Source organism: Vanellus vanellus (assembly GCF_965231255.1).
Source record: "Vanellus vanellus genome assembly, chromosome: 1".
Taxonomy (NCBI): domain Eukaryota; kingdom Metazoa; phylum Chordata; class Aves; order Charadriiformes; family Charadriidae; genus Vanellus; species Vanellus vanellus.
In genome coordinates this window covers 95,839,966-95,853,171 of record NC_138905.1, presented here as the reverse complement: position 1 = coordinate 95,853,171, position 13,206 = coordinate 95,839,966, and the positions used below count along the sequence as shown (strand labels likewise).

At 41.9% G+C, this 13,206-nt stretch overlaps 1 protein-coding gene across 3 annotated transcripts in view; it reads left to right on the top strand.

The window, feature by feature from the left end:
• Window positions 1-13,206, top strand: part of CMSS1 (cms1 ribosomal small subunit homolog) — a 245,818-nt gene that overhangs the window by 203,257 nt on the left and 29,355 nt on the right. For 2 of the 3 annotated variants that reach the window (XM_082496660.1, XM_082496658.1), the window contains exon 1: window positions 10,305-10,515. The exons of the other annotated variant lie outside the window; for it this stretch is intronic. In XM_082496660.1, the coding sequence (XP_082352786.1) occupies window positions 10,419-10,515 (97 nt within the window). In that variant the 5' untranslated portion in view covers window positions 10,305-10,418. Of the gene's footprint in view, window positions 1-10,304; window positions 10,516-13,206 lie in introns of those variants that run through there. 3 annotated transcript variants of the gene reach the window in all.

The following is a 13,206-nucleotide window of genomic DNA, read 5'->3' as shown; positions in this document are numbered from 1 at the left end:
CTCTTTTGGACTCCCTTCAGAGATCCTGGCTAGGATCTGTTCAAGCTTGCAGTTTTGAAGTGGCTTTTCGGGTCAGCCCCAGGTAAAGCATGCCACATGGTTTACCTTTGCTCATCTTTGGATGCGGTTAAAAGACAAAGCATGAGTGAAGAATAGAAAATTAGGAGGGGAATTCTAGATCACTGGAGGCTGCAGCGTGTGAGTGCTGGTGCTTTCACACACTTCTGGTGGGGGATTGCCACTCCTGGTGCTTAATCTGCGGCAGGAAGAGTGATAGCAGCTGTTCCTTTCCCTCTGGTTTGAACACGGTGGAGGTGGTGATGTACCCAGTGGGTGTTAAATACATCACTCGAGCTCTTCTGAAACCTGAACTAAGTACTCGGTTGGTAACTCAGCATGAAAAAAACTGAATTAAAAAAATGCTTCAAGCTTGCAAATCTCTGCAGAAACTGCTTCTCCAAATCAAAAAGTCAGGTTTTGTGCCTTGGTCTGTGGCAATAATTTGATGCTTTTTCCTCTTTGAGGTTTTCAGTCCAAACTCTCTAAGCATTGGTTTCACAATCAATTATCACTAGGCACAAACGACTGGTTTTCCAGCCTGTAATAATTTTACATGCTTCTGAGAAAGCCATTGCCTTTACCCAATTCAGTGATTATTTACTGTAGCAAATTATTCCTGTAATATTTGTGGTAATGACAACTATAAAATAGAATATCTGTAGTACTGTTAGGTTAGCAGAAACTAAAGGAAAGTAGTGATTGCTGAACTAGGTGCCTTGCCAGAGATGTGAGCTTAGTTCTGTACCTTTCCCAGTTGTAAAAGGAAATCCATTATCATTCTCTTAAAACACGTTTGCTTCATTGCTTCTACACAGAAGTGAGCTACTTTTTTTTTTTTTTTTTTTTTTTTAATCCTACACAGAACAGTTTCACCCTGGAAAACTAATCTAATTGGTATTATGTTTTGGCAGCTTTATGGATACGCTGGGGTAAAGGACCATGTGAAGCAACTTACTCTTTCTTGCCCCCAGCCTCTTCTTACGTAGGGGAAAAGTCATGATTATGGTGCCTTCTCAAGTTTTCAGTAGTGAAATTGTGGGCAGCTGCAGAGGTGGGCAACATCTCTGCTAGTGGTGTAGCAGGTAGGGGCTCGTCACCCCTTTGTAGGGGTAGGTACTACTAGGAGCAAGTGTGTTTCTACAACTGTATGACAGACAGTGCATTGAGGCAGTAGGAGTCACCCATTCTACCGTTCCCCCATGCAGGGACCAAGGAACATCTCCATGGCCTCCCACACACCGAGCAGGGGGTGCAGCGGCTCACCCTATTGAGTGAGAAGGGGAGAGGGTTGTTTTTGCAGAAAACGAAGCACTTATGACACGATGGATATCAAGAAGTGTACTGGCTTGGAGCTAGAGCTCCACGTCTGTTGTCCTCATGCCCTTTCCTGTTGCTACTGCCACTAGCTTCAGTGGTGCGCTCTGCCCTTCTCTTGGGTTTAGCCCTCTCTGCTTGATGGCTGTCTTCAGGTTTTTCCCCTGGTCCTTTCATAACATCTGGATCCTTTTCTGGATTTTACATCATTCTTGGAGGACAATTTGATATCTACTGCTGCTGCTGGGTAGAGGCAGTGTACAGCCACGTCTGCAGGTCACGCTTAACTGATATTGGGGACCACAGTGTCTCAATAGAAACTGGGAGAGTCCCGGGCAGTTTAACATTCTTTTTTCCATACTGCAGCAAAACCCTGGTGAATTCAGGATGCAGAGAAGGCGGCAAAGGAAAATTTATGTGCTTTGTGATTTTAAAGATATAAATTACACCATCTCTGCTGGGTCTTATGATCTGTTAGCTCAAACCTTGCATATTTTGGGGGTCTAGTTCTTCGTTTGCCACATATTTCTCAGACTACACATGTTTTGTCAATCGTTAAGCATGGCTCACTTAAGCCTGGATTATACAGATAATGTAGACACTGCACCATGTGTTGAACCCTGAACATCCTGCTTTTCTCTTGTTATTGACAACTTCTGTGTTTATCCTATAGCAGATGATATCCAGTATTATGCTGGCTCACCGCCCAGCTTTTTAACTGAATGCTACTGTGGCTTGTCTTTATTGTAATAGAGACATATTTTAAATTAAAATGCTTTATCGATATGAAAAAACTTCTTTTGTTTTGTAATTAGACAATTCACTGTGCTTTTAATTAATACAAGTATTGAAGAGGTTTTTGGTTTCTGAGTCTATTTTTGGCATTCCACAGCCAAATCATTTTACTGATTTATAGTTGAAATGCCTTGAAAGCCTCCATAATAAAACAGAAATTAGATTACCTCTGAGACTTAAAAGAACTGTTGAAGAATTTATTAGAACAATGTTAAAATATGCCCTAAACCAAGTCATGTTGGTCTGCAGGTTGAAATGGGATACCTGGGAATTCAGAGTACTGTACTACTCCGATTAATTAAAATGTAGTCAGCTGAAACCTCCACTATAATCAAAATTGTTCCCCAGGGTTTTACTTTCATTACAGTCCTGGTGCAGCCTTCCAGTCCCGACCATTGCTGAGCGAAGTAATTAGTTCAGTTTAAAGAAATAAACAGAAGGATAAAATTACCATGACAGTACCTAGGATTTTTTTTTTTTCTTGCTCTGCCGGGCTCTGTTTGATAGTATTAATTGTACATGGCCATTCTTCCTGCTGCCAAAGACAAACAGTAAGAGACGAAGTCTCTCTGATTTGAGGGCTCTGCTGTTTTCCATATTGTAAGACTTGGATTATTTTACAAGTGCTTTTTTCTGTAACTTTGGCTAAGACGCTGATCTCCCCTCTGCAAATGTGCTGCCTATCTCATCCCTGTTGTGCTGCTGGTAGCGCACAGGGTTTCCTTATCAGCAATTCTGCAGTAAATCAAGCAGGAGGAGACTGTGTTTCCCAGCAGGGTCTCAAATGAAGAATTTGTAGCATGTGAATTTGTACGGGATACCGGAGGACATCTGCCTTACGAGGCTGTCTCCAGACTTGAGACCCCAGGGCCTAGATGAAGCACTGCTTCTGTCCCTTCCGTGCCATTTATATTCTCACCCCAGCTTTGCATAGTCTGTCATCAGTTTGTCCTTGAGCTGGATGTGGTAGTGAAACTCTTTGGATAGGGCTAATGCTTATCATTCTCTTGTCTCATGTCAGGACACTCTCCCAGAGGCTGCTGAATAGCAAAGTCACGACAAAGAAGCCTTTCATTGTGGCTGATAGTGAGACTGGAGAATTGTAACTCCAAATTAAAAGGGATCCCACTGCGCTGTGTCTCAGTGACAGAGTGAGCCCCAAGTTTGTTTTTCATCTTAATGATCTGAATGCAACTTGAATTCTCAAAAATATTTTTAAAAACACATGCTTTTTCAAGGGTTAGAGGAAGGGATTTCATGTCCCTTCCGTGTGAAGTATAATAAAAAGCTACTATTTTATTCTACTTTAGCATTTTCTTCAAGAATCCTATAGCTCCAAAACACCCCGTTAAGGTATATTGCTGCATCTTGTTTTTTGCAGAAGGACAAATTGAGATGGAAGAAGTGCTAGTGATTTGCTAAAGGCTAAACAGTCCTTATCAGATGTAGAAATGCATACTCCCAAGGTCTTTAATATAACAAAGCACATGCACACACCTGACTTCCGTCCAGATAAATCCTGTAAGATTCCCTCCTCTGACCACATGTAGTGGGTATGTACACAAAGTGCAAAGAAAACACGGCGTATAAACTCATATGTAGTACATCCTCAACAATTGTAAAGTATGAAACTGCTCAGTACATGCTGTAGCTTTGCATTTTAATAATAAAAATGTCTTCAGTGTTAACAGCTCTTTTTAAGTGACACGTCATGGGAAAGGACAGTAGAGAAGAAGCTAGCCATGTCTTCTCCAGTGATCACTCCATACCCTGCATTTCTTGATGAAACCTGGCATTTCTTCCTTTTTTTTTTTTTTCCACTGGTGAGGGGCAAACTTGATGAGGAAACCTGCCTTGCACATTTGTGATAGGGCAGAAGAAGGGTCTAAAATGGAGGACGATCTGTGCTCTGAAAGGGATTCGTGAGATCCTTTACCCACGTAATGGGACAATCTCTAGGAGGACTCAAGAAACCTATAATTAGACTACAAGTTGTCCTCCTTAGACAGCTGGAGGTTGGGTGAAAGTTGGTGTGAGGGGGAGCGAATGCTCTGGTTTTCCCTCTTCAAGAGTCTCAAATTTCCTGTTGCAAAAGAGTTGAGAGGTCGTATTGTTTCAGTCTCTTGGTGTCTCCTTCTCTGTTTCAAGAAACTTAGCCGTCTTGTCTTCTGAGTGGACCGGTGTTGGTTGGTGGGTGAACTTAGAGCAGGGAACATGCAGCCCATTGGCTTGGCTGTGTGAAACAAACTGCACAGCAACAGCACGTGCTTGAGCGCGCAAGTCCTGATGCGTCATCTCAACCCTTCCTTTTTCTTGTTTACTGACAAGCTCATCCTGTACTGCCCCGCTACCTTCCCAAGTGGGATTTCCTTGTCTTAGCAGGTATTGTGTGAGTGAACATAACGATGGTACGCATCAAGTTGTATTGGATGGCATCTCTAACCATTATGTTAGCAGAATAAAACATAGTAGCAGGAAGAATGGCTGCCACTCATTTTCTGTTTAAATTGAGTGTTCTTAAAGACAGACGAGACTTGATGTAAAATGCCTATTTTTCACTGTATCTTGCACATGATTTTTAAATTGCCTCTTTAGGGAGAGTATATTTGTCACGCATTTGGGGATTATTTTGCATTCTTTTTATCGTTTGCTTTTTTATTCTTCTGCAAATTATTAGTGATTAGAAAGCTTCATGAGTACTGCGTTAAATACAAACATGTTATAAATACTGATTTATTTTTTTTATGTTATTTGCATGCTAGAGATGGGACACTGTTTTCCTGTTCAAGTTAATGCCTGAGGAACAGGTTGGTGTACTAAAAAAAAAAAAGCTGGTTATGAGTGAAAAATGAGAAGTTCACCTCTAAGGATTTATTTTAACAGGACTATGTTTAGTCCAAGTTTCATTTAATGTAAAATTGTAATTTAGAGTTTTGCAGTTGTGCATACGCACTTTCACTCTGACATTTAAGACAAAAAAAAATATCAGTGTTGTTGGATTACTTTCTATGGTGTTTTAGCCCCAGTAGCGATCACTGTGAATCTGCTGCAATTGAAATAATTTAGGCTTATGTAATGGAAGGTAAGAAATTTGTGTTAGAGTTCTGTATAATCCCAGTTTTAAACGTTTCTCCCTGCGTGACTATGCCGCATTGTATAGGTGGGATTTTCAATGGGAATTATTTTGAAGTTAACCACCTTCATCTTCAAAGAAATGTACTGACACAATCTAGCCTTGCATATAATCCTTTTCCTTGGCAGTTGTCACAGGGCAGCAAAAAGCCGTGCGTGCACCATTCATATAGAAACTGCTTCAGCAAAGCACAGCCGTTGCTGTGCTGGTGCTTTCCCGGGCTCCCAGCTCCTGCTGAGCTCCACTGAGGAAGCAAAGGTCTTTCCGTGACCACGCTGTGTACCTCCATTGCTCCTGTAAGAAACGTGTGCTCCACTGGAGCGCTCTGTTTTCAGCTTACTTCTGTAGCTGTCACTAAATTCGGAGTTGGAAACAGCTCTATGAAAATGAGAAAACAATCCGTGCAGGTGGCCAGCTGTATGTCCTCAATTTTTAAATACTTTTGAAAGCACATTTTCAAGTATAGATAACCACCACTGCTCCTGGGTATATACATGCTGTCTCATACCCCTGCACGCTGTTTTAGAACATTCCCCACAAACTACTTTCAGTTGTTTACTTTCATTGTCATCATCATTTTTAGGCAAAGCTGATATAGTTCCTCTCCATTTCATCTAGCCAAACTGAAATTCCATGTAGAATGAATGTGTTTTTCAAAGGACATGCTTCATCTTAGCCTAAAATACTGTGTTTTGCTGTTGACTGATAGAGTGTGGGTCTTCACCCCCTGCAACTTTGTCATTTGTATGCAACTGTGTACATATGTATATACATTTGTGTGACTGCAAGAGAGATACGCAGATGTGACCGGGGAAAGCAGGCCGCATCCGATACATCCTCGGTTGTACTGGTGGTCAATCTCTGAGGTCAGGTGGGGCCGCTCCTTCTGCTGCCTTTCCCCTGCACTGAGAAGACCCCAAGGTCCTCTCTTTCTGGGGAGGCCGTGCACAGCAGACCTTATCTCACGTGAATGGGTTGTGTACCGATCCCGAATAATCACTGAAGTAGGGGCTGAGACCCATAAGACTCTACCGAGTGGGACCACAAAGATGTCTGGGCAAGAAGGAAGACACCGAGCATAGCAGCCAGTGGTCTGCCTGCAGTTTTCAGTAGTTTGGAGCTGGCAATTGCAGCTGCAAAGCAGTGTGTTACTGCAGGCCTGCAGAGTGCCTAGATCTGCAAGTGGATTTTTTTTTCTGTGCCTTATTCTGCTTCGATGTGAGCATGAAGTTTTATTGTGCTTTGGGTAGACAAGCGTTAAATTAGTATTTTCTAATGCAAAGCATTGGAGATCTTTCCATTAGTCCCAACACTGTATCAGACTGAAAGAAAATGCAGACTGCCGAGGCTGTTCCTCACCTCAGAGGAGACTGTTTTCTGCAACGAGGTATCACTATACCTCTGGTGCACAGAGAGCAAAATGCAGCAGAGGTCCGTATGGAAAAGTTCTGTTGTTGGGTTTTTTCCTCCTATTTTGGGGATTTGTGAAAGTGGGTCAGGCAAAGCTTGGGGCTATGGGGCTTGTTGCGAGTATGAACTTTGGTTTCCTTCCCCTTCCCTGTTACCGGTAAGTCTCAGGGGAAAATATTCTTTAGCAGAACGACTACAGTTATTTAATTAACTATTTGCTTAACTATAGCTTTGTGATTTTTCTGTGCCCATAAGTATCTCTCTCTCTCTCTCCTATACAGCACGTATTATCCTCTGTCCCTTCCTGGAAAGTATATTCATGTCAATAGTCATAAAAGGTTTTGAAAGAGAATTTCTATGCAGAAATTTCTATGGTATTTTCATACCAAATATCGTGTTACCTCCTCATGCAGCCACATGCACAGAGAACTGTACCCAAATACTCTTGGACTGGCTGTCTAGGTGCTAAAGGTTCTTGTTTCAGGATGAGTTGAGGTAAACTCTGACTCCCCTCAAAACCCCAGCTTGTTTCCATCAGTCCACTTTGTCTGAGGGATAGCAGGGAAGGAGGAAAATCCCAACACCATTTGTTGTTTGGAGAAAGCCCCCAAGTAGGAACATAAATACGGTGAGGCGTAGTAGGGATCTGACTGCTGGTGGGACTTACTCATCCCCCTGGCGCTGTTTGGATTTAGCCTTCTGGCTCTGGCCTGGCTTACGCCTGTCAGCTGAGGGTGACAGTGCCAATGGCAGGAGTTTGTGAATGTCCCTTTGGAGCTTTGCCTGGCCAGCTGGCAGCATATATTATCAGCCAAGCCTCATCTTCCTCCTCATCTACAACCTTAGGCAGAGGTCAGTCAATACATATAGCCATGCTCTCCCACCCCCAGTGAGGAAGGAGCCCCATCTGAGCCCTCTAATAGAAACCAAGGGTTTCAGTCCTTCTTTTCTTCACTAGGGGAGGGAATAAAGATTCTTTCCACCTTTTAATTTTCTTTTTTTTTTTTTCTTCCCTTTTTTTCCCCCTTCTCTGGTGGTCTCCACTACTCCACTAGGGTGGGCACATCGTGCCCATTGGAGGTCGTACCTTAGCGCAATGAAGCCAGTTTGTGCCAGTACTGGAAATTTATAATGGAGGAGAGAGAATAGGAAGAGGATGATCCTACCAAGCAGGATTGACCCCAACCAGAAAGAGGTTAGAAGCAGATTCAGGTTTCTCTACATGAAAACATGAGACTTATTCATTCAGATATGCTTCTCCGTAACTTCTTCCACTAATGCCATGCACATATTTATCAACACGGTAGTACTGCCATTTTCCATTGCTGTCGTCCTGTCATCTGTATGCCAACAAATCTGCCACTAGTTTGGGTGACAGAGACCTTTAAGGCTCAGCTCCTGTGGGGAAGATGTGCTGACCCACCCTTCAAAATGAGCCAGTCCACAGCTGCCACTGGGATGCAGCTGTGCTCCCTCCTCTCTGCCAGGGGAGTCTTTGTGAATGCTGTGTTTGTAAGCTACAGTCACACCCATACTGCTTTATTTTAAGTTACCTCCCACCCCCCTAATGTCTTTAATGTTGATGGGGAAATAACATTTTCTCAAACACAAGTGGAGTATTGGTGTCACATTGTCACAAAACCTAAGTTGACTCATTAAGCAGTAACTTTAGGCGTAACCTGACCACTTAAAAATTTATAAAGTAGTATTTTGTTTCTCCTCTTTTCTATCAGTGTATAACAACTGTTTATAAAAGGCTGTTGCCAATCTTAGGGTGCACTAGTTGCTTTTAAACTGTGAAGCCTTTTAATTGCTGATGAACTTGATGAGTACATTCACAGTACTTAAGTAACCCTCCCATAACAGCCTCTTCTTTGAGTTCTTGCAATAGAATCCTTCTGGATGTGTCTGAATTATCATGTCATGGCCCAAGTTGGCTCCATGGCAAGTTGCCTTAGTTATTATTTGTTGAAGAGTCTTAGTCTTAGAACTGTTAGAAATGTATTTTCTGGGAAATGAATAAACTCAACACTCATGACTCCGAGCATAAATTACAGAACAAAAATCAGAAGGAAAGGAAGATGGGATGATCTTAGACAGAGTTGAGAGCAACCAAAATGAGACGTATCTTCAGCAGGTAAGACTTTTGCTACCTTGTAATCTTTTACTTTTTCAAACTGATGTATGGCATTGTTTAACCAGCAGATATGTTAAGAAAAGATGACCTCATCTAAGTGCAGGAATTCACGCAGTTATTGGGGCTTAGATGAACTCCCAGTGAGTTGCTTACTGTTAATCTAGAACCCATCTGCCTTTCTTCAGATGTTTCTGCTGAGACTTTGAACTTTCTGTTATGAAGAACTTTTTGGTGCTGTTGCATCAGTGTTTGGACCTTCAGGTCAAGTGGAACGCTCTACCCTATTTCTTCAGGTTACCATTCCTGTGTGTTTGCATTGCAGGAAGCTATGTGTGTGTGTGCCAGTTGTAAATCCATGGCTCCAGAGTGGCTTTGCTTGATTAACATTCTCCTCATGTTGGAGTCCATACCACAGTATCATGATGTCCATGTGACCTGAAGTGTGTTAGGGTCTCCTTACAGACAGGCATGCCATGCTGTACTCTATCCAGGTTTTTTTTCCCCTTAAGAATCACAACAGTTTAAAATGGTGCTGAGGAAAACTGTTCAGCCATATATGTCATTTTAAAAGCAGAAACAATGCAGGACCATTGTAAAGCATTCAGTGGAAAGGAGACCAAATTCAATACGATCTTTAATCCTGCCTGTACTCTGGCTGAAGCTGAGCAACTTCTTTGGAACTGTAAAGGGATTTGAGCATGTGTTCTTCTGTTAATTTTTTTTAACATATATTTCTGTGCTATTTGCAGCAAGCCCTATATCGCAAGCTTGAAGCCATAATTTCTCATATCATACAAAACAATGTGGATAAAACATCACTCAGCACATGTAATTGCACATCTATATCTGTAATCATTATCTACATAGTCACACATCTGTTTTTCTCTTACTTTCAGAATTATACAGTCTATTGGCATAGCTGTGTGCTTTTTACATTAATTTAAACAGGTAAAATCAGAAAATGTATATTCTATTGCACATGCTGATATCCTTTTATTTTCCCATTTCCTTTAGGCAGTGATAATGAAAATTGATGTCTTGAAATTGAGAATTTCATTATCCAAAAAACCCCGTAGTGCTGACATGCAGATCTGGTCTCACAGGAAAAAGCATATCTGATCCAAGTCATCGTCAATTGCTCTCTAATTATGATGACAGCAGGAAAATGAAGCAAGCTTACCTTAGCTCAGGAGACTATTTTTTGCTGTATCCCGGGCAGTTTCCTCTCCTTATTCACTTGAAAAGGGAAAATCCACTTGAATAAAGAAAAATAAATACTAGAAGAGTGAGGGATTTAAGGAGTCCTCATCTGAGCTCCTGCTCCACTTGTTTTCAGTGAATTGCAAAATCCTCGATCCAGTAGTAGCTCAGAACGACTTTCCTCGTGTGTTCTGTGTGTGGGCTGAGAATCTGCAAGAATAGACCTGAGACGGTGCTGCAAGAGAGAGACAGCGGGGGGACCTTGGCACGGAGTTGGACCAAACTCTAAATATAGCCCAACCCACTTTCCGTGCAGTTCTCTTCATACTCTCAAGGCAGATGACCTTGTCAGAAAACTGACCTCCCAGCATGTCACTCTCTACAAAGAGAGGATCTAAGGGAACAGGACTGCAACATAAAAGGACAGAAAAGCAATCAGCCATCTGCTTGCAGCAAATGAACGTAGGTATGAGCTCTATTTTTGTGATAGTTGCTACTGATCGAGTCATAATGTGCTTTATTTGATCATTTAGACAAATGAGCTGCATGCCAGTTCACAAAAAGGCCTAGACAGATGAGAGACTGCATTGTGATTGCTAGTCTTAAAAAGGAGAGCACTGACATAGATGAAAAGCCTGTCACCTTTCCTCCTCTCAAAAACCTTAACACAGCAGAGTGTGTAGTATTTCCCTAAAAGCTTTCGTCTATAACAGATTGTCCTTCCATTCACTTGCTCTTATAGTAAGACTTTTTGGAAAAGTGGGTTAAATCCACAAATTTATATTCTGGTACTGTATAAATTTGAGATGCTAGGATAACTTGAAAGGGCAGTAAAACCTGCAATATCAGAGACCAATCTGCAGAGAAATGTGTAGTATATGTAGAGGAGGAAGTAAGAGAATAAGAGGCATAGAAACATAACCCTTGGGCCTTAGATAGGGAACTGCTTTTCAACAGATGTTTTATAATCCGGGGAATTTGCCACTCTAACTCTATGTAGCAACATGTCGGGGTATTTTGTTCTTAACCTGAAGGAGAGTTTAACTTGATATGGGTCAACCTGATACTCTGTCAAACAGGGACCTGACACTGCTATGTCATATGAAGACTTCTGAATAAAAAAAGCTGCAGAAATCTGAGCAACTCAAAATGTCATCTCTCAGGTTCTGTGTTAAGACATGTAGGAGAGTTGGGATAAAAGCTTGTTTGCAATATTGCTCTTCAGTAGGATACATTTGTTGGTGGTGACATATATCTCAGTGTGTGCTACATTATATGCATTCTTGCAATTTTCAGTATTCAGGGAAAATCTGAGAAAACATCAGGACTGTGATAACCTCATACTATAGATGTGTATGTCTGCAAAATATGCATGAGCCAAAAAGGCATGTATGATATCAGTGGTGAGTCAAGCGGCAATGTGTATCTATGAACGGTAATTTGGGCTGTTAAGTTTTTGTGTGCTATATGTTTTTTTTAATTGAAGCCTACTATTTTTGGCAAGTTCCACTGTGTAATTTTATCATGATCTATTGGCTTGAAGTCCACAGGGTCAGTCAGACTCTGTGTTAACTTCACAAGAACTAGAGCTGTGAGACACAGCTGCTTCCCAAGATAGTGAGAGAATGGTAGAAAATATGCATCTCCTGCACTATTAAGGGAGACATCACATCTGGGATCATGCTACATTCCTGGGCCAAACTTGCTCATAGTCAGAGCTAGGCTAGAGCCCACCCATTAAGTAGTTTTATGGATTTATCCAAGTTCTTCTTTCCTCCCAGTTTACCTATTTCTTCCCCATTAACAAGAATATACATTTGTTAGGAGTCAATATTATAACAAATGAAGGATGCTGATGTTTGACTTTGGAGTGGGGACTTGAAAAAGGAATGAGTCTGCCTCCAGATAGACAAATGTTTAGTGATATACTAATGTAGTATACTAATATAATATACAAATGTTTAGTGATATACTTGGAGCCAGGCTCTTCTCAGTAGCAACCAATGATAGGACAAGGGGTAATGGATTCAAGCTGGAACACAAGAGGTTCCACTTAAATTTGAGAAGAAACTTCTTCTCAGTGAGGGTGACAGAGCACTGGAACAGGCTGCCCAGGGAGGTTGTGGAGTCTCCTTCTCTGGAGACATTCAAAACTCGCCTGGACGCCTTCCTGTGCAACCTCATCTAGGTGTTCCTGCTCCGACAGGGGGATTGGACTAGATGATCTTTTGAGGTCCCTTCCAATCCCTAGCATACTGTGATACTGTGATACTAGTACTGTGTAAGTAGTGAAATTCTAAATGTACATGATACCAACATTAAACACCAATAGCATCATGTTATCTTCGCTCCAGGGTGGTACCCTGATGTGATCCAGACTAACCCAACCAATTCCAGCTCCACGGTGCCACTGCTGCTTCTGCCCCTCTTGCCAGTGCTGGGATACTGAAATCGCCACAGATCCCCTTATTCATAGCATGAAGGAGATGAGGATAAGGGAGGGAAGATGTACAGTGTGAGTTGGTACTCTTCACTCTCCACAGCAAACAGCTGGAGGAGCAGTTTCCACGCGATAAACTGGTAGTTCTTAGAAAAAGAAGTAATCACAGTGCTTGGTGGGTCCTAAAACACAGGAATAGTCGGACTTTGCCAGGAGCTGTGACATGCACTTTCCCTATATGAAGATTTTGGAGAAGGGGTGATTTCTTGCTTATACAAATAATGTGCCTGGGTGGCTTTGAGGAGGGAATCTTAATTTTAGGGGAGGCTTTTATAGAGCACTGTCGTTTGTGTGTAAAGGGCTGTAAATGTTGCTTGACCAACCCCAGTAATGCAAACCTGAAAGGAGGGGAAAAGGCTTTAAGAGGGATTGTATTAATTCTTCAAGATGGATGGAACAATATTTTGTTTGACAGCTATATACACTCATGTTTTATTTGGGTTGGCTTTTGCCTGAGTTTCCACACCACCAAGTGGGAAATGTAGTAGAGAGTCAGGCTCTAGTTTGTGCCTAGCTTTTCCCGGGCTCATAACTTGTGTTTTCCTCATGTTTTTTCTCTTTGACTACCCAGCCTGCCATGATAGTGTTTCCTCTGGAATGATGTGGGTTTCCAGGCCTCAGGCTGTTTCCTCTCTCAGATGCCTCTTTTTGGATTGA